This window comes from Ctenocephalides felis, unplaced genomic scaffold, assembly GCF_003426905.1.
Source record: "Ctenocephalides felis isolate EL2017-DRISC unplaced genomic scaffold, ASM342690v1 CF-g0.4_SCAFFOLD_03571, whole genome shotgun sequence".
Taxonomy (NCBI): Eukaryota; Metazoa; Arthropoda; class Insecta; order Siphonaptera; family Pulicidae; genus Ctenocephalides; species Ctenocephalides felis.
Window position 1 is genome coordinate 36,516,713 of NW_020539725.1, and position 20,606 is coordinate 36,537,318.

The window sequence follows — 20,606 nt, forward strand, 5'->3', positions numbered from 1 at the left end:
AACATTATTTTTAAACTAGCTGTAAGTGGAATTCTGTCTTAAGGCAATTAAGGCATCGTGCCTTGATGCAAATTGCTGGAACTCTCCGTACCGTAACGAAATGATCGAGGAATATTAAATGTTTTAAAATAGATTATTTTAAATATTGTAACATTGTCTAATATTTATAAGAATTACATAAACTGAATTGGAAAGTTGAAATTATTTGTTTAAGGTATATTAGAACAGAATTAAAATAGAAATCTGAACTATTTTCGATATACAAAAAAAATTAAAAAAAAAATTTTGAAACAATTTTTTTTTCAAAATTAATTATTTTGTTAAAACAAGCAGAAAGTTCTTTGAATAATACAAATCGGACGCTTAGTTCCCTCAAAAACTACCATTTTTTGCACATTTAGCTCTGTATCTCCGAAACCGCTGGACCTGCCTTTGCCTTAAACTAATCACCACCTCTCCCCGTCATTACAAATTGATTATTTTGGATCATTCAAATCGGATGCTCCGTTCTCTCAAAAACTTAATTTTTATTTTCTGCACTCTTTGCTCTTTATCTCCATAACTGCTGGGCCTGCCTTTGCCAAAAACTAATCAGCACATCTTCCTATAGATAGGAATCTAATGTTTTTTGAACCATTCAAATCGGTTTATCCGTGCGCCCGAAAACGTGGACGAAAAATTGACATACATACACACACACACACTTTGATTTTTTCTGAAGTATGCCAAAATGTTCAGAAACCTTCAAAACGTCGAGAAATAAATGTAAACATTTTCGATTTCGATTTTTGGACGATTACAATAACTTACCCTACGGGAAGTTAAAAAAGGAATTTTTTCAACTTTTTTTTCAGTTATCCAAAAAAAAATTGATGCATTTTTAAAAATATTTATTTTCAGTACGGGTAGTTCCAGCAATTTGCTTTAAGGTACGATGCCATGCGTAACATCTAATTTTGCAAAGTATTTACTAGATCTAATTCTATTTTATCAGTAGTATCATTATGATCTAGTCCGATGTTCTAGGAACATGCGGGTTCGATATTTCATTTCCTCTTTTCATACGCGACAGCGGAGAAGTGTCTATTTCGAAATGTCACCGTTTGCCGTATCTGCCTCGCACAATGGCGAACAACCTGACAAAGGCTGCCTGGGAGACGACCTGACTAGTATTATGACGTCCGACGCTTTACAACGCAACCAACTATTGTGCGCGCCTTCAGATTCGCTAATGGCAACGCGCGAGGCCTATTCAATTCCTAAATGGATAAGAAACGAATTTTCAATGGAAATATATACATTTTGAACGCTTACAATTTGATAGATATTGTGAAAGATGTGTTAATGGATACCCTTAAGAATAATATTGAGATTCTGTAATAAACTCTAGCCGTTTACTTTTAGAAGACACATGCGATGGTTGAAATTCAGTTCAAGAGAGATAGTTTTAAAATCTTTAGAGAATACAGTACAAATAATTTTTGCATGCGGTTTTATTTGTAAAAATTTTGCGCAGTTCAATATATGTAAACTAAACTTAGAATATTACATAAAAAAGTAGTGGTAACACCCAGCGATATATCTACTAGGAATGTATAACATATATAATTGAAATTGATAAAACAAAAGAAAAAAATCAATAAAATATACCAATATTTACCTGAACTAAATGAGATCTTGTGGCAATTTTCTTCTCACTCTGGTGGGGTAGCATTTCAGGTATATTCCACCGGCCAATTCATTAATATGCTCGTCATTTTTATATTTGTGGGCCATCGGTGGCGATATCGGTTAGAACGTGGGCTAGCACCAACTAGTCCCGGGTTCACTGTGTGGGGAATCAAGCAGGCTAGACATGGTGGTAAAACAATATAACTTGTCATTTTTATTTATCATAAAATTTTGTAATTAATAAATCGTTTATATTTTCATCCAATGGACTTTATATTTTTATATTCATAACTTTTTCCTATACTGGTGACCTACGACGTTTGTGATGAAGACAAAGAAGGAACGTGAATCGGAAATTTAAAAAAATGTAGACTTTGATGCAGCACCATAATCACTGGTCTTCCGTGACTACTTATAAGGTACTGTTGGTATACTCATTTTGTATACCCAGACCTCAGTGTTTATTGCTGACACAAAAATTAATTCTGAGCCTAGACTTTGGGTCCTGAATTGAATTCACTATCAAATACTTCATTGGAATTGCAATTCGACCTCTCCTTGTCCGTTAACTCACCAAATCGTCTTTTGATGCATTAAACTTTGGAACTGCATCTGGTCAAGATGATGACTCTTCGATACGCTTTCCTTCGAATCACAACCGATTCGAGAATCTGATGATACAAAGGACTACTGAAGTCGACATGATTATTATAATCATTGCGAAAGTCCATATTCTTACAGAGCGCCATCTATTTACCCAAAATATTATAGAAATTAAAATAAATACAGTAGATCATGGCTGAATCTTCAAAGTTTTGCAAGACATCGAGATTCAGGAGATTTACCACGTGATTTATATTCAGAACCATATGCATAGTATGAAGATGATGGAAGGTCGAATTACCTACCATACAGTGGATCTGCCGACGAAACTGTCATTTATTCCATTGGATGAATTTCTAATTAACCAGTACCACAACACTGCTATAATCTGCTTTCCCACCATATTTTTATAACGTGTTTCCCTGTATTTTTTAAACTGTGAGGTCAACACTGGGCAGGGTTTGTGTGGGGATTCAAGCAGGCTAGACATGGTGGAAAAACAATATAACATTCATTTTGTCTTGTCATTTTCATTTATCATAAAATTTTGTGATTTATATAATCGTTTATATTTTCATTCAATGGATTTTATAATTTTATATACATAACTTTTTCCTACAACTGGTTTGATTCCCGCTATCGCCAAGCCTGACATCAGGCAACTTTGATGTCAAATTTCTACTTGAGGCTATAGATCTCAAATATAGCCTCAAGTGAAAATTGCCTCTTGTGGGTATAGTTGCTTATATAGTAAAATGTCAGCAAATTCGAATATAGATAATTAGTCATAACTAGGCTGGACAACTACTGGGTTGCCATCCATTCAAGATTCATATAGTAAGAAAAGTCAAAACAATTACTGAATGTCCTAAGTGTGACAGATTGTGATTAAAATAAAAACAATAAAAAAAAATCTATATTTATATTTAGAAGCAACCACAACGGTTTGTTCTGCTATTGTGAGCAAGTCTGTGTCTTGGTGAATAAACCATATGGTATTCACCAAGCACAGACTTTCTTGCCAAAATATGTTGACGTGTAACGAGGAGCGTTTAAGATTTGCCTCGGGATTTTATTTTGAGTGCGTTGCATGATGTTCAAGTTACTATTTTTTGTAGTACCTAAAGTTGAATTTCATCGTCACACTGAATTTGAAAATGCCTAATTATATTTTATTTTCATTAATCACTGGACTATCAATATTAATACACTCAATACTTCTGACAATGTATAAAACTAAATTTAATTTATATTGTCGTTTTCAACAGTAAACAGAATCTATGAATTCTTGTATTCGAACTTGCCGTAATTAGATAATAAGCCAGCAGTTAACAAAACCATATTTGTTAATAACTGTTATTAGCATGAATCTAACATTTTTCATATCTGATTTTCTTAGATACAGAAATGTCCTAGATGGGCTATTTTTACTTGAAAACATATTATAGATTTATATTTTCAAAAGTGGATATCGCTACTGCTCGATATCTGCAGTTGAACTCGGGTTCTGTATTCTGACAGCATGAGCACACAAGCATCTTATTTTCTTAGTATTGATATGATGAAATTTTTTGTTGTCTAATCGTAATATATTGAGGAAATTAGCTATGATTTCTGAACCATTTACGCTTTTTCATCCAACCATCAGTAATTTGATTTGTCTATTATCAACAAAATGCTAGTCATAATAATTGTTCATCAGAGAAATATAAATGTTATACTTTGAGATAAATGAGATTTTATGCTGATATTTTACATTAAAATCGTCAATTTCCTCTACAAATTTATGAAGCAAGTAATTAAACTATCTTTCCTTTAATATCCCTATAAAGTTTGACGCTTTGAATAACTGCGTTTTAATTACTCATGAAAATATTTCTGACATGATTTTAAATTAATTACACCGCATACTGAATTACGCGGTAACAGAAATGTAATTAAAAGTAACAGTCCGGGAACCAACGAAAACACCGAATTATGTTACGAGACCGAAATCCTTCGTCATGACACAGCTTTTCCTTTTTCAACGGTCCTGTCACACTTGACGCGAAATGCTCTTTGTAGCTTTTCTCATGATGTATGAGGACACTGTGTAATTAATACCAGAAAACCATCATGCTGATCGATATGTCCTTGTGGTTGGACTATGACATATTTCGAATTGTAGTTTGATCATCGTGGAATAGTAGAAGTGGTTAGTACTGTGGCTTTGCTTAACTCATAGGATTAATACGTACAATTGCTAACTCGATAGAAATCATTTAGTAAATTCCTAATTTCTGAATATAACAAATCAACAAGTAATAATTTAAATCGTTGGATTTAAGAACAAATGTGAAACTTAATATAACGATTGTTAATTTGTTTAATATTGACTCCATTCAAACTTTATAACAAATTTCAATATCTTATGGTTTAACCAAACTCTGGTTTTAGTAACATTTGAAATTATTTACCTATTTTTATTTAAACATGTGAATTTTTATATTATGTAAGGTTTTAGATTCCAATCCCAGGTTCGATTATATATACCATATGAGGTGATATTTGCATTAGTTATGTTTTTTTCAGTTTTTTTTTTTCACCTGGTCTGGTACTAATAATTTTACTTCTTTTTTTGTAGAAACATAAATCTGTATCTTTGAACAAATTAATGTATTTTTTCAGCTGAATGGTGAGACGCAATTGGCCTCGAAACGTCTATACGTTTATGAATATTTCTTTCATTTCGACGCATTGGCCGTTTTATTATCAATATATATATATATATATATATATATATATATATATCATTTATTTATACATTTACACCTACAGGTATGACTAAAAATATTGGATAACCCTCGGCATTAAAATAAATTGAGCTATTGGAAATAAATTTGTTCAATAGATTGTAGTATATATTTCTAATATACATAAAACATATTTTAATATTTGTTTGATCGATGGTTTTACGTGGTTGATTTTCAGAGTATAAATAAAGAGTTAAGTGTGGGTTCTGACACTCGTCATCTTATAAAGCAGCTGTACATTTAAGATCACCCATAGGAATATATATACATTTCTGTATAGACTGTAGTGTAAAATCATAATAATTTTTAACTAATTGGTAAATATCAGTATTAAAAATAATTCTAACTTTTGAATTATAGACATGGGTACAGAACAATGTCTGTCGGGTCATCTAGTATATATATATATATATATATATATATATATATATATATACACCTAAGTCTGTTTTTACACGGAGATTGGTTCCAGAAGAAGCCGTGTAAAAAAAAAACGTTTAAAAAAAGACATTGATCTTATACAAAAATGGGTGATTTGTTCCTAATCTCGAAAACCTATTAAAATTGGTGAAAAACAAGAATTTTTAAGAACAAGAATTAAATTAGTGCTATTCACATTTGCTTTGACCAGTAAAAATTGTTTGTGCGCGCTAAAGGAGAATTCACTTAAATCTTTAAGCTAGTGTTTGCAAACTATCGATACTATCGATGGTTTCAGACTTTTTTCTTTCATAAATACTTTTTTGTGATATGAACATACTTCGCAAAAATTAAATTTGACAAAAAAAATTTAGGTACATAAAATTTCAAATCGTGCTAAATGGAATAAATTCGTGTAAAAAAATTAAAAATATTCAATTTTCAAACCGTGTTATATCAAAACCGTGTACAAAAAGACCGTGTAAAACAGACTTAGGTGTATATATATATATATATATATATATATATATACGAGTATATATATATATATATATATATATTTGTTGCTAAATCTAGTTCAAACTGCTACTAAAAGTTTAATGATGCTTATATGAATGATTGCATTTGGTTGCGGACACACATTTTATGCGACAATAAACATATTATTTATTTAACTTAAATTAAATTAACGCAAAAATTAAATTTGACAAAAAAAATTTAGGTACATAAAATTTCAAATCGTGCTAAATGGAATAAATTCGTGTAAAAAAATTAAAAATATTCAATTTTCAAACCGTGTTATATCAAAACCGAGTACAAAAAGACCGTGTAAAACAGACTTAGGTGTATATATATATATATATATATATATATATACGAGTATATATATATATATATATATTTGTTGCTAAATCTAGTTCAAACTGCTACTAAAAGTTTAATGATGCTTATATGAATGATTGCATTTGGTTGCGGACACACATTTTATGCGACAATAAACATATTATTTATTTAACTTGAATTTAAAACGTATTGTTTAAATTCGTAATAAATGCATAGAAATTTATGTTCATATTATATTAATAAAACTTTATTTGACTTTGAAATATTGTAAATTTATTTTACATTTGATCGAAAATATATAAAGATATATGTATATGTTTTTATATACATACATATATACATATATAATATAAAGACATATATATATATATATATATATATAAATATATATATATATATATATTTATTTATTTATATATTTGCCGCTCCGGCAGCAAAACACGTATTAATTCTGCATATCACGAGTGGAAAGGGTTAATTTTGGTCTTGAAATATATGAGTAAGTTTTTTTAGATTCATACATAAAAAAAGAATAATTTATAAATTAATCTTTCATTTTAAACGTTTCGACATACAATTTGATGTCGTTATCAGTGGATTTTTCACGTAGTATCTTACATATAAAGTTGTGTGCACAGCACAAAGTGTGTATATATATATATATGTGTATATATATATATATATATGTGTATAAAGTGTATATATATATATATATATGTTAGATAGATTGGGCGTTACATATAAAAAATATAGATATGAAGGTTTTTTTTAACTTACCGAAGGAGAAGTTTATGTTTTCAGCAAAAAATCCGACTCGCTAATTTTATGTTTTCTCGACGTTTCAAGCCATTCTGAATCGGATGAAACCAAATTTGGAAAAAGTATGTGTGTGTGTGCGTGTGTGAACAGATTTTTTGCCGTAAATCGACGTTTTCTCAAAAACGGCTGGATCGATTTCAAACATTTAAAAGCCATTCGATGTATCCGGGCCGTTTCTTTGTAAATCGCAGAAAAGTGAAAAATGTTTCGTCCTCGTTTTAGCCCGCAATTCTGAATCGATTTTGAAAATTCCAAAACCGTTCGATAGATATAGATTGGGAATTGTGCTGATTAGTTTTTGGTAAAGATCGACCGGGCCGTTTTCTTGTAATAAAGTTTTTTTTAAAAAAATGTGACGATTTTTATGATTTTTTTTTTGAGGGTAGATACCATAGTCTTGTAGATCAAGACTACTTTATAAGTCTTGATTGACAAAATAGTAAATAAAGGTATAAAAAAAATATTGCCGTAACACTTGATCTATCACTTCTGCAGTCTTTTCTTACAAAAAAGTCATTTTTCAGTGTCGCCAGAGTCTATTGTGATACCAATCGTATCGTGCATCGTGGGTTTCCCTATATTGGCATTGCTCATCATCTGCTGTCTTCGCCGAAGGGCTCGAATGGCAAGGGAGAGAGCGAGAAGAAGGAACTGTGATAAGGAACACGGCACTTTGTCACTAGTTCGATTCAGTCCAATTCATAGATTAGGTGAGTAGATAGATCTTAAAAACCTTTTATCAAACTTAGCAAATACTACCTAACTCTAATGCGATTATGTACCAACTCAAAAGTCAATTGAATTTAGTTGGCGGTAGGGACAGCAAATATATTTATAAATGACTTTAGAAATGATTAGTGCAACAATTGGTCGTTGTATTATTTACCATCTAAGAATAATAGTATACAAATCAAAGTTAAAAACTTATTACTTCTGCACTTTAGTACTTCTGCAGAACAATTAAATCATATCCACTATTACCACTCTGTTCAATTATTAAAATTTAATGATTTTAATAAAATTCTGCTACTATGACAAAATCTTCATTAAATATTATGAAACAATTGTTAGAGAAATGCAATAATTGATAAGCAAATTTCATTCTCAGTAAATAATCCTTCATGACTCTTTCCTAACCCGGTCAATATCCAAAGTTCCAATATTGTATCTATTTTATTTCATTGCCGATATATTTTTCATATTAATGGAAATAAGAATCCTAATAAATAACTACAAGAAAACTAAAATAAGCAAGTATAGTTTTGTTTTATTGTACGAAAATTTGATCTATATTAGTGTTCACGGTTCCACCGGCTTTATTAATTTAAAGATTACAGTATATTGTCTATTTCATCTGCTTGAACTAATTTCCTTTATCTTATTTTGATTAGCGTTTCACGAAATGCTTACAAAAAATTATGGACATATATTCATAAAGATTACAATAGTTATTTTCGATATGTGTCTTTTTTCATTATTCATTGTGTCGGCTCCCTGTTAATTAGTGGTTAGAGCCACTTTATACTTGTTTATCTATGGTTGGAGTTACGAAATTTAAATCAGAAAATCCGGGTTTCATTCTTTCCTCCGACAGCTTGATGTCGAGCCGTAGTGATATCCGTTTTTACTTAGAAATATAGATAGCAATATGTTTCCAAGTGAAAATAGCACTTACTTTGCAGCAGCATTCCAATTGGAAAGGCGACTGTGGGTTTATCTTCTAATAGCATCCAATAATAAAAAGAACAGGTTAAGACTATAATAAGATTGCCTACTAATAACAACTTTTTTAGTAATAAGCAGTGTCCCATATAGCTAAGAACGTGTGATAATATATAAATAATTTACAAAAATTATTTCATTATATGTTAAAACTAATTTATATTGTATTTCAGCCGGAACTCATAATGCTAGGCCCATAACTTTAAAACCCGATAGACAAATGAGTCGGGGCTTTCCTTCGCAGGAACTAGATACCGTGGTTGAAGAAAAGTCAGATCCGGAGCAAACACAGGTGAATATAATTTTATAAATCAATTTCATTAGCCGTTTCAACCGACAGTAAATACAAAAAATACCATATCTTTTCTGATCTAAATAACAATTTATTAGTGCGGTTAATAGAGTTTCTACTGTACTTATGAATTTATAGTTGTTTTTTAATCAGCTCTTCTGTCAATAAAGGGTTCAACACACGATATGTTACGTGAAAAATATGAACGGCGTTAAACCAAATTAAATCGTATATAAGCTAGGCCAATAATGTAGAAAAACTGTTGATAATTTACTCCATTGTTATATTAATATTTCTTTTAACGTTGAGATATTTCAGGTTGAGTTAATGACGCCAGATACAGATACGAACGGAACCGACACAACTGGGAAAGAGAGCTAGCCGAAAATCACCCGCCACACGGCGCTTATACATGGAGGACCTAGTGTTAGTATACCATGGATAAACATGTAGTATACTAAACAAAAACTATTTATCTCAACTAGAAGAAGAATTATCAATACTAAACCTACCAAGGCCGGTCAAAATGACCGTTTCAAACTGTATTAACTTAGACATTTTTAAACGTTAAAATACCAATATCAAACTATATGACAATTCTTAGAACATACTATTATTTTTTTTACACTTTGATTTTAATTATTTTTTATATTTTCCGAAAAAAAATTGTTATCTGGCCTAACTACCGCGGTCGGTCAATTTGACCGCTGAAAAATAATGTTATTTGTGATGTCGATTTCATCGAATCAAAACCAAAAAAATTTAGAATGATGTTCTGGACGACATCTGAGGTCAATAGTAAATAAACTATAAGTGGGTTTCCTTATTTGGGAAATGACAAGAGAAGAGATTGTTCAATTCTTCAATTGGATAGTTCATTGTTCTAAAACAAATAAATTCATTCACTGTATAAATCAAATTTCATTACCATCTCAGTAAAAAAGAAATCGGTATAAAAGAAAACCGAAAAAATGCTTGTCCGAAGTTTCAAAATGGTTTCAAACATTATTCTCAAATTTTCCTAACCAATGTTTATTTCGTTTGATTGATTTTTCGAAGGACCAATGATATTTAAAACACTTTAATTGTGATATTTTGCGTTTATTTTAAAATTAACTACAAATTGTATTTGTATGTGCAATGTTTTCAAAGTTTTATTTCATTGTATTGATTGATTTAATTTTATGATGATTTTTGATTTGATTGCTTTTGTTTCTATATCAATATATGGCATGCTTTGATTTTGGCGTGAACATACTCCTTACTAGGGAATGCAATACCGGTATACCGAATTACCGGTAAACCGCCCGATTTTTTGGCAGTATTTATTCCAAAAATACCGGTATTTTCAGTATTTTTACATAAGCGTTATTTGATACATAATACCTTAAAGTTTAAATTTCTCGGAACAAATTTATCTTTAAATTCCATAATCGCATAAACAGCTATATCTTCAAGTGATTCTATAAGATAAACAAATGTCAAATATTATCTCAACTCGTCATTAAACTGAATATTTATTGCTTTCCAAAGGGCTTCATATCGTGTTACAATAAATAGAATTGGACTGATAGATAATGATGTTTGTTTCATCTTTTGTAAAAATGTAACGGTTTTTTAAGTGATATTTGCGCCAAAATATTTTATATCATATAGATTACCTCTGCGTAATCTTTATTATTTTTTAACTTTATACATAATAATTATGATAATTACTAAATATTTTTGCTTCTTATTACAATTATAAAATATTATTCTTCGAAAACGTTTCGAGGTTTGAAAATACTATAGAAGCATCATATTGTTTTAAATAACAATACTCAACAATTATAGTAACTTATTATTTATCTCGACAAAGAATACGATCTTGAATTAGTGTAGCGAAATTATTTTTTTAAATATTGGAGAGTATGCTAGTTTAACACATCGGATATAGACAATTCAGTTTATTATAATAATGTAATATGATTTTTTATGAGTTTTTGGCCTTTCTTGCTCATAAGTTTGTTTTTGGTGAAAAGTACTCAGTATACTCGATAGTGATAATGTATTAAGCAATTGCATATACTTTTGTTAAATTATTATTTAAAATAATAAACTTATTGTTTTTTTTTATTGTTTACGTGAATATAGTTGTAGTTGTATATACATTTTTTTATATTTGTACTAGTAACTTTCAATTTTGTTTACGTTTGGTTAAGATAATAAAAATACCAGTAACTTACCGGTATTCCGGTTTTTAAATGAAAAATTACCGAAATACCGGTATTGAAATTTTCCATCGGTATTGCATTCTCTAGTAAGGATACTTTAGCATTTACCCGACTTTATTCTTACACACTATTTTTTGTGTAATACCAATTTTTTAAAATTTTTATTTATAACTATAGAGGCTATGTTATATAATAAATTATAGTAATATATTAAATCGCAAGTTCAAAAACTTTATCTGTAATTCTAGGTATCGGGCGAGAGACCACCATTATGGAGTTCGCTGACACATATGCATGCACTCCATGAGGCTTTACCTTTGAGTTGACCCGAAACATCAGTTTCATAATGTCTAATAACTTTTATTTTTAAGATTACCTAAAAATTGCGCATTAAATACAACTTAAATGATAATTACTATAAGTTACACTACGAGAAGTTAAAAAGAATATTATTCCTTCTCAGTGGAGGTGATGTCGAAAACTTCGTATAAGTGAAACTAAAGTGAAACAAGTTTTAAAAGAAAATCAATTAACTAAATTTACGTAAAATCGTTTCGTAATTATTGATTGGATATTTATTAAATAATTTAATAAATTAATATTAAAGTTGTTCCATTAAATGATTATTAGTAGATTTTTATTGTTACTAGCTGTTGGTTTCTCAACTGCAAATATAATATATTTAATAAATTTTATTATGCGCTTTGCGCTGAACCTATTTGTTTGGGGAAAAAGATATTCTCAAAATGATCGAATGAATCGAAATTTATATACATTGAAAGATCGATTATAGCTGTACAAATAAATGAGATTTGTTTTTTCATTTGCTTTGGTTTTATGAGTACTAGTATCAAAATTAATGATAAAGAACTTTAGTCAAGATGGTATTTGATGAGAATTTGAATTTCTTATTTGTGATGGTATTTTTTGCATAATTATACCATAAAACTGTGACCAATAATTTTCGTAATTGTTACTAAAAATTGAGAATTTCTTTTTCTTCAAATTAATGCTATTGCATTACGAACTTTGTATATAAAAAATATAGTTTAGAAATGAAATATTCTACAAATAATAAAGATTTATAATAATAATTTAAATTTATAAAATCTCATGCTTATATGACTTATGAATTCTATTCCATTTATGTTTAATAAAGGTATTTTCTTAAAAACATCTTAATGTAGCGTCATTATGTTACTTCATAATCTTGTTTTTATTTTGAAGCTCTTAATATAGGGTCCAATAGACGGTAATTTTGCACATATGCTGTTTTGCTCTGAACGAAGTAGCGTTTATTAAATACCAGTTCTAGTAAAAAGTTCCAAGCATTTTCTTTTAGTTGTCGAACTATCATATTACCTGACAATGAGTATAAAAGGTGTTGCATTAATCTTTCAAAAAATTATCAAAATTTTAAACAACTTCCGTTTGAAACTCGCCCTTTCTCTCTGGTAACACATTTGAGAAAATATCATATCAAATAAATGAGTAGATGGTTTGAACGACCGAAGAAAAGCTAAGAACTTTTTACTTGAACCGTTATATATATATATATATATAATATTTAATTATACTGAATATATATTATTTTATACGTTACACAGGTTCAACTAAAATTATCAACAAAAATTGAATATAAATCGCAAATAATTTAGCCAATGTAAATGACCAAAATGTAAATATTTATAGATAAATTCAAGACTAATAGAATAAAAATACATTCTTTATAATTTTTTTCTTATAATATTTTGGAATGCATGAGATTCAATTTATTCACAGCCAGATAAATTGTCAATGATGACCGGATTAAATTCACTATCAAAGTGAAGCACATTTTTTATAATTAGGACATGTATTTGGTTTAAATAATCTATACTTATAATATTGTGCTAACAATTTCACAGAATTTAGCAATAATATTAACTCCAGAAACCACCCCTATTTACTGAAAACATCACATTAAGATGACGAACGGAAAAATATTTTTAATGGTATTGCAAGCATTTAGGAGTTATTTTAGTTTCTATGATTTTTTAGTATTTTATCGTTAAAGTATTTGTAAATACATGTTAACAAATAACTAAAAACAATTGCTAGAAAAAGATCTAGTGACTAGATCATTTTGAACTTTATGAATAGTTAATTAGCTCGATTTCAAACCCATAATTTGCATGTTATACAAAGTTAAAAACAATAATAAAACATTTTTAACTTTCCGTAGGGTAAGTTATTGTAATGGGGCGAAAATCGAAATTGAAAATTTTTACATTTCTCGATGTTTTGAAGGTTTCTGAACATTTTGGCATACCTCAGAAAAAATGGATGTGAGCGTGTGTGTATGTATATATGGATAAAAATTTTCAGTCATGTTTTCGGGCGCACGGATCGACCGATTTGAATGGTTCAAAAAACATTCGATTTCTATTGATAGAGAGATGTGCTGATTAGTTTTCGGCATAGGCAGGTCCAGCAGTTACGGAGATAAAAAGCAAAGGGTGCAGAAAATAGAAATCGAGTTTTTGAGAGAACGGAGCATCCGATTTGAATGATCTAAAAAACATTCAATTAGCAATTATTGGGAAAAGTGTTTATTAGTTTTTCGCAAAGGCAGGAGAACTAAACGTCCGATTTAAATGATTCAAAGAACTTTCTGCTTGTCTTAACAAAATAATTGATCTTGGAAAAAAAATTTTTGTTTAAACTTTTTTTTTTTCAAAAAAAAAATTTTTGTATATCGAAAATAATTCAGATTTTATTTTTAATTCTGACTATACTTCTAATATACTGAAAAATAGAGTTTACGTAAGTAGTTGGGGTCAATCTATCCAAAATGCCTATATACACACATAATGCTAATTTATTATTAAAATCTTATGAATTAGTTGATTCGTTTTGATATTAACCCATTATTGACTGTTTGAGGTACAAGTACATGACTAAAATTACTTGCCGCAAGCGTGAACTATTTGTTTTCAAACTATGTAAAAAGTTAAAATAACTGGTAGGGTGTATGGCATCGTGCCTCAAGGCAAATTGCTGGAACTTCCCGTACCGTAACGAAATGTTCGAGGAATTTTGAATGTTTTCAAATAGATTATTATAAATACCGTAATACTGCCTAATATTTATAAGAATTATATAAACTGAATTACAAAGTTTTTTTTTTTTTTTTTTTTTTTTATTAAAATGGCCTCGTTTTATCCAAACATTTTAGCCAATATCCATTGAATACATATTATAAAATACAATACTATACATTACAAAATATTTCTTCTGTATGAATATACAAAAAACAAGAACCATTATTAATAACATATCTTCATTAACTTGATTTCTATAAGTCACTACAATTTTATATTGCACTCATTCATGAAATCCAGCAACACTCTATATATTCCTATATTACTCTCACTAATAATGTGTCTTGCATTTACTGGAAATTGTACTTTTAGCTGTTGTAGTCTTTTATATAATTTCTTCCGTTCATTTTTATATAATTTGCAATTCCAAAATATGTGGTCCAATGTGTCTAATATGATACTACAAGCACAAAATGGGTCTTCTTTGATACCGATTCTGAATAGATGACTGTTACTCCTTGTGTGTGATAGCCTTAGTCTACAGATTGTTGTTATTTCTCTCCTATTCCATTTAATATTTTGAAACCATGTCCTTCTCGATACCTTCGGGTTACACGGTTGGTAAAGTCTTCCTTTCAAACGTGAGTCTTGATCGAATACCTTTTGCCATTGAGACATTCCATTTTTTGTAACAATTCCTTTAAGGTCTACTGCAGGAATTTTATTTACAATCGAGGGTGTGCTATGTGCATCTTTGGCCAGCCCATCCGCGATCTCATTTCCGATGATATTCGCATGTCCTCTTATCCATATTAATTCGATATTATGCTTCTTTTAATTAAATCTTCTATCTTTCTAATACTGTCGAAAATTAGTGGATTGCCAAAATATTTAGGTATATTTAAAGCATGTAAAGCAGATTTACTATCTGACAAAATTATAACTTTTTCCAATTTATGTTTCCTGATTAGGTCTAATGCTCTATTAATGGCCATCACTTCCGCCGTGAATATTGTAGCCCAATCGGGCATTTTAATTTGAAGTTGTTTGTTTTGACTTGGGATCCAAACTGCGCATCCAACCCCATTATCTGTCTTTGAACCGTCGGTATATATTTGAATAAAATTTTTCCATCTTGAATGCATTAAGTTGTTCAGTTTCAGATTTATTAATTTCTTGTCTATCTTCTTTTCATTATCGAAATCATCTGATAAATGTATGTACTTTTTAGGTAACGTGCCTTTCCAAGACATAGTGAAGTATGTTAATCTATTATTTACCATCATTTCTTCTTCTAGTGGTTTAAGTGTATGGAACCCAGCAATTAAAGGTGGTATTGGTTTTTTGTACCAGAATCTATTTTCAAAATGCAGAACTGCAAGTGGCTCTAAACAGTTGTGTATCCATGCATGATCATAATTAAATTTTTTAATCAAAAACCTATTAGTTATAACCTGTCTTCTTATCTCTAAAGGAGCTTCTGCAGCTTCAGCCAACAGCGAATTTGTAGGTGTCGACTTCAGTGCTCCCAAGCATATTCTTAACGCTGCATATTGTATTCTATTTAGTCTATCCATTATCCCTTTAAAACTTCCTCCATAAATTTGACATCCGGGGTCTAATAACGGCTTTGTAAAACGAGAGACAGATATTGGGATGTGCACCCCAAGTGGTGCCAGTTACTCGTTTTAGGATATTCATTCCTTTTTCACATTTAGCTAACATTTCATTAACGTGTTTGTTAAAGGATAATTTTGTATCCAATATCATTCCTAAAATTTTGATGTTCTCCAATATTTTAATTTGAATCGAGTCTATATTTATACTGATGTAATTTCTTGGGAGCCTATGCCTAGTGAATAGAATGCATTTAGATTTTTGAGGTTCAAGTGTGAGTTTATTGTCCCGCATCCATTCTAAATCTTTTCTTAAAGAGCTGTTCATTTCATCACTACATTCCTGTAATGATCGCGAAGAAATATACATGACTAAATCATCTGCATATTGTAATTTTTTCACTTTTGTCCCTTCTGTCTCTATGAAATCCGACGTATAGATGTTAAATAATATTGGACTTAAAATCGAGCCTTGAGGGATACCATTAAAAGTTATTCTTGGACCTATAAGTCGATTCTGGTTTCTAACATAAATCTTTCTATCGGATAGAAGTGACATAATAGTGCTAGTAATTGTGTTTGGAATATTTATTTTTGTTAATTTATTTTTGAGTATTTGGTGATCTACATGATCATAGGCTTTTTCAACATCTGTCGTAACTAATAGAACATATTTGTTTTCTGTCAACGCGCCATATAGATCCACAAGGAGTTCGCTGAGTAAATCAATCGTGCCTTTTCCTCTCCTGAAACCGAATTGATATTTATTTAATATTGTATTCTTTTCTATATGCCATTCTAATCTCTTTTTAGAATACTTTCAAATATTTTTGAAAGGCAAGGTAGTAACATTATTGGTCTATAAGACTTATAATCACTAGGATCTTTTTGTGGCTTTAGTATGGGAACTAATACCGCTCTTTTCCACTCTTCTGGAATCCAGTTCGAAAGCAATATATAATTGAACATCTCAATTATTAGGTTTTTTAATGCTTTAGGGCTTCTGTTAATCATGATATATGTTATGTTGTCGAATCCCGGAGAGCTGTCTTTTTTCTCCTTTAGCGCCAGTTCAAGTTCCTCATATTTGATGCGTCCATTAATTTCTTCGTGTTCATTGTCATCAATCCAGTCTTCCGGCCGCTCTTGATTAAATAGGGCAGGTCCAGGAACAAAATCGGGAGTATGGGTCTTAAGAATTGCCTCGTAAAAGTCATCGTTCATTTGATGATGTTGGTTCTGTCTATTATTTTTATTATTCAATTTTTTGATAGTGTTCCAAATTTTGTTAATATTTGTATTCATATTGAACGAATTTATTAACTCACGCCATTTTTCTCTTTTCTTTGTTTTAAACAGTCGTTTAGTTTGTGCTATTACTTTTTGTAGACTCAGGTAATTTTCGTAGTTAAATTCATTTCTTAGTTTCTTAAAGGCTTCGTTTCTTCTTCTTGTTTGGATCTCACAGTCATTGTCCCACCATATTGCCGGTTTAAAGGTATCCGATACTTTATATTGTTTAATGTGTTTTGCTGCCGCTTTATTTATGGTATCTTGGATAAACTTATATTTTTCTTCGCAGTTCGAAGGAATTGTTGAGGTCTCCAGAATATCTTCAATCTCTGATCCATATTTTTCCCAATTTGCTTGTTTAGTGTTCCATTTTCTACCGGGATACCAACGCATCCTTGTATTAAATTTGAAATGCAACTTTATTATAATTGGTAAATGGTCAGAACCAACATTTTCAGGAATTACACTCCAATGAATCCTGTCATGAATAGATGTCGAGCAAAAGGATAGATCAATGGCGGAAGATTTTTTCTTAATAGTCTGTATAGTCGTATGAGTTCCATCATTCAAGACAACTAAGTTAAGACTATCTACAATATCATACATTATAGCGCCTCCACTGTCTATTATTTCGTTTCCCCATGCTATATGTTTACTATTGAAATCTCCGGTGACGATTAGTCTAACTGGAATTTGTTCAATAAGATTTCGGATTAAATATAAATCCTTTGTGGCTTGAGGTGAGCAATATATGGATACCACGCAAAATGGGGTAGTCGATTTAATTATAACAGCAGTCATTTGGATATCCCGGTTGTTCTGAGAATGTTTGAATTCCTCACAGATAATACTGTTTCTGATCAGTATGGCTGAGCCACCATAACCATCGTGTCTGTCACTTCGAAATATTTTATAATCTTTGAAGTTAAATTTTTGTCCTTGTTTCAGCCAAGTTCTGTTAGAGCAGCAATATGAATTTTCTTATGGTACATCAGGCTTTCTATGCTTTCTTTGTTTGCTAGTAATGACCTACAATTTAGTTGAAGTATATTAAAATTGTCCATGTTTGTTTATTGGTTTATAATTTGCAGATGCTATCTAAAGGGAGTCTTCTATATCTTCTACCTTCCGTTAGAATTATCCTCACATCCTTTGTTATGTACTTGACTTACATTACTTATGCCTTTATCTGTTTTATTAGCCTGGTTTAAATATTTACCAATGGTGTGGATATCGTATTTCAGATTATATATAATTTCCTCTAATTCTTTGCAATCTTTGTTTCTCTCAGATTCTATTTTTCCCTTAACTTCATTGCCAGTTCTATGAAGTGATTTAGTTGTCTTTTATTTTCTTCAATCTTATTCGTTTTATTGCTGTCCATGACATCGAGTTCCTGGGTTTTCTTTTGAGATACTTGTTCTTTATTACTTCGGCCGATATGTCTCAAGTATTCTGATCGGCGTTTTTCTATAATATTTCTTGGTTTTTTAATTACCATTAATCTGTCTTTTTCGATATTTAATTCTTGTTCTTCTAATGTATTTAATATCTCATATTTATTATTATAGTTGTTCATAATTATATTACTCCTTAGTTTTGGGAATGATGAGTTATATTCCAGATTGTATGGGTTGCTTTTAACTGCATCCACATATCGATTCTTCTGAATCATCCTTTTTGCTTCTAAATATGATATATTGTGAAGAGCCATTATTTCTTTTATTTCCTTATTTAGTTTAAAGAATTTACATTCTTTGTTATTTGCCTGGTGCTTTTCTCGACATAAAGTACACTCAAACTCTGTGGCGATATGACATTGTTCGTGGGAATGTTCAGCTGCACAATTTTTACATCTTATTTTGCTCTTACAATTCATTTTTATATGTCCAAACCGCCAGCAATTATGACATTGTATCACTGATTGAATATATGGACTAACAGGACATCTAACAGAATACATTGATATAACTTCTGGCAAGTAGTTTCCTCTGAATACCAGTTTAACCGCTTGACTTTTTAGATTTTGCTTATCTACATTTCTTTTTTAATACATTTGATGTCTACTACTTCAATATCTGATCTGATCACTTCCTTAATTTCCTGCTCATCCATGTCCGGATCAACATTGAAAATAATTCCGCTTCTATATAATTTGTGTTTCGGAATATACGTTCTTATTTTGAATTTTTCAAGAATTTTTTCTTTTATTAGTTTATTTGCATACGTGTAATTTTTAAATAATAATTTGATTTTATTTTTTCCAATTTTTGTTATATTTATGATATTTTTACTTATGTTTGGTTCTTGTTTGAATAACATTCTTCCCAATGCTAGATTGTGAAATCTTCCAATGTTATTGTCAATTGCTTCGGCAAATATTGTATATGGTCCTTCATCATTCGAATTATAAAAGTTATTTTCTTCATTATTTGTAATGGTTTCTTCTTCTATCATTTCGCTCCAACTTTTGTTATTTACACTCGCATCACAACTTGGGGTTTCTTTATTTTAATATTATTTAACACTAACACTTCACCATCCTTTGTTTCGATTTTTACAATTTTTTAATTAATTCTTCCGATATATTGAACTTCTTTTTATTCGAATTACGTTTGAATTTTTTATCTGATTTATATTTAATATCTTTATTCTTATCCAAATTTGTGATATTTATCTTAGCTATATTTTTCGAACTGCTCGGATTATTAGCTGAATTTTGCACTTCATTACCTCCGTTATTAGGTTGCTCGTAATCACATTCGTAAAACTCTGACTTATCACTATTCATTTCATCATCAATATAAATTTCCTCATCGTTAATAATATTCATCGACTTGACTATTTGACTACCTGTCTCGATTTCCGAGCTGTTAATCCTCTTATCTATACCTGTCGAAACCGGTAATCCACCCGGTTCGAATGGTTTATAATCCATTGAACTGCCTTCAATATTTCAATCACTCAGGTATATAACACTAGTTTTATTTACCTTTAAACGATCCGCACTCCTCGGTGTCCTAGTCGGAACTGGAATTACAAGTTAAATTTATATATTTAAAGTATATATGTGAGCTTTATTACTTTAGCCACAATTAATTAATAAATTAATCTGAATTATTTTCGATATACATTTTTTTTGAAAATAAAATAAGTTTGTTTCCAAAAGCAATTGTTTTGTCAACACAAGCTGAAAGTTTTTCGAATCATTCCAATCGGATGCTTAGTTCTCTCAAAAA

At 30.0% G+C, this 20,606-nt stretch overlaps 1 protein-coding gene across 1 annotated transcript; it reads left to right on the forward strand.

Moving 5' to 3' along the window:
• Window positions 1-1,093: 1,093 nt before the first annotated feature.
• On the forward strand, window positions 1,094-11,708 carry LOC113385986. Its single transcript, XM_026623802.1, has 5 exons — window positions 1,094-1,169; window positions 7,673-7,858; window positions 9,044-9,162; window positions 9,481-9,588; window positions 11,624-11,708. The coding sequence occupies exons 1-4, from the start codon at window positions 1,094-1,096 to the stop codon at window positions 9,541-9,543; spliced, it is 444 nt and encodes a 147-aa protein (XP_026479587.1). The 3' UTR covers window positions 9,544-9,588; window positions 11,624-11,708.
• Window positions 11,709-20,606: the final 8,898 nt, after the last annotated feature.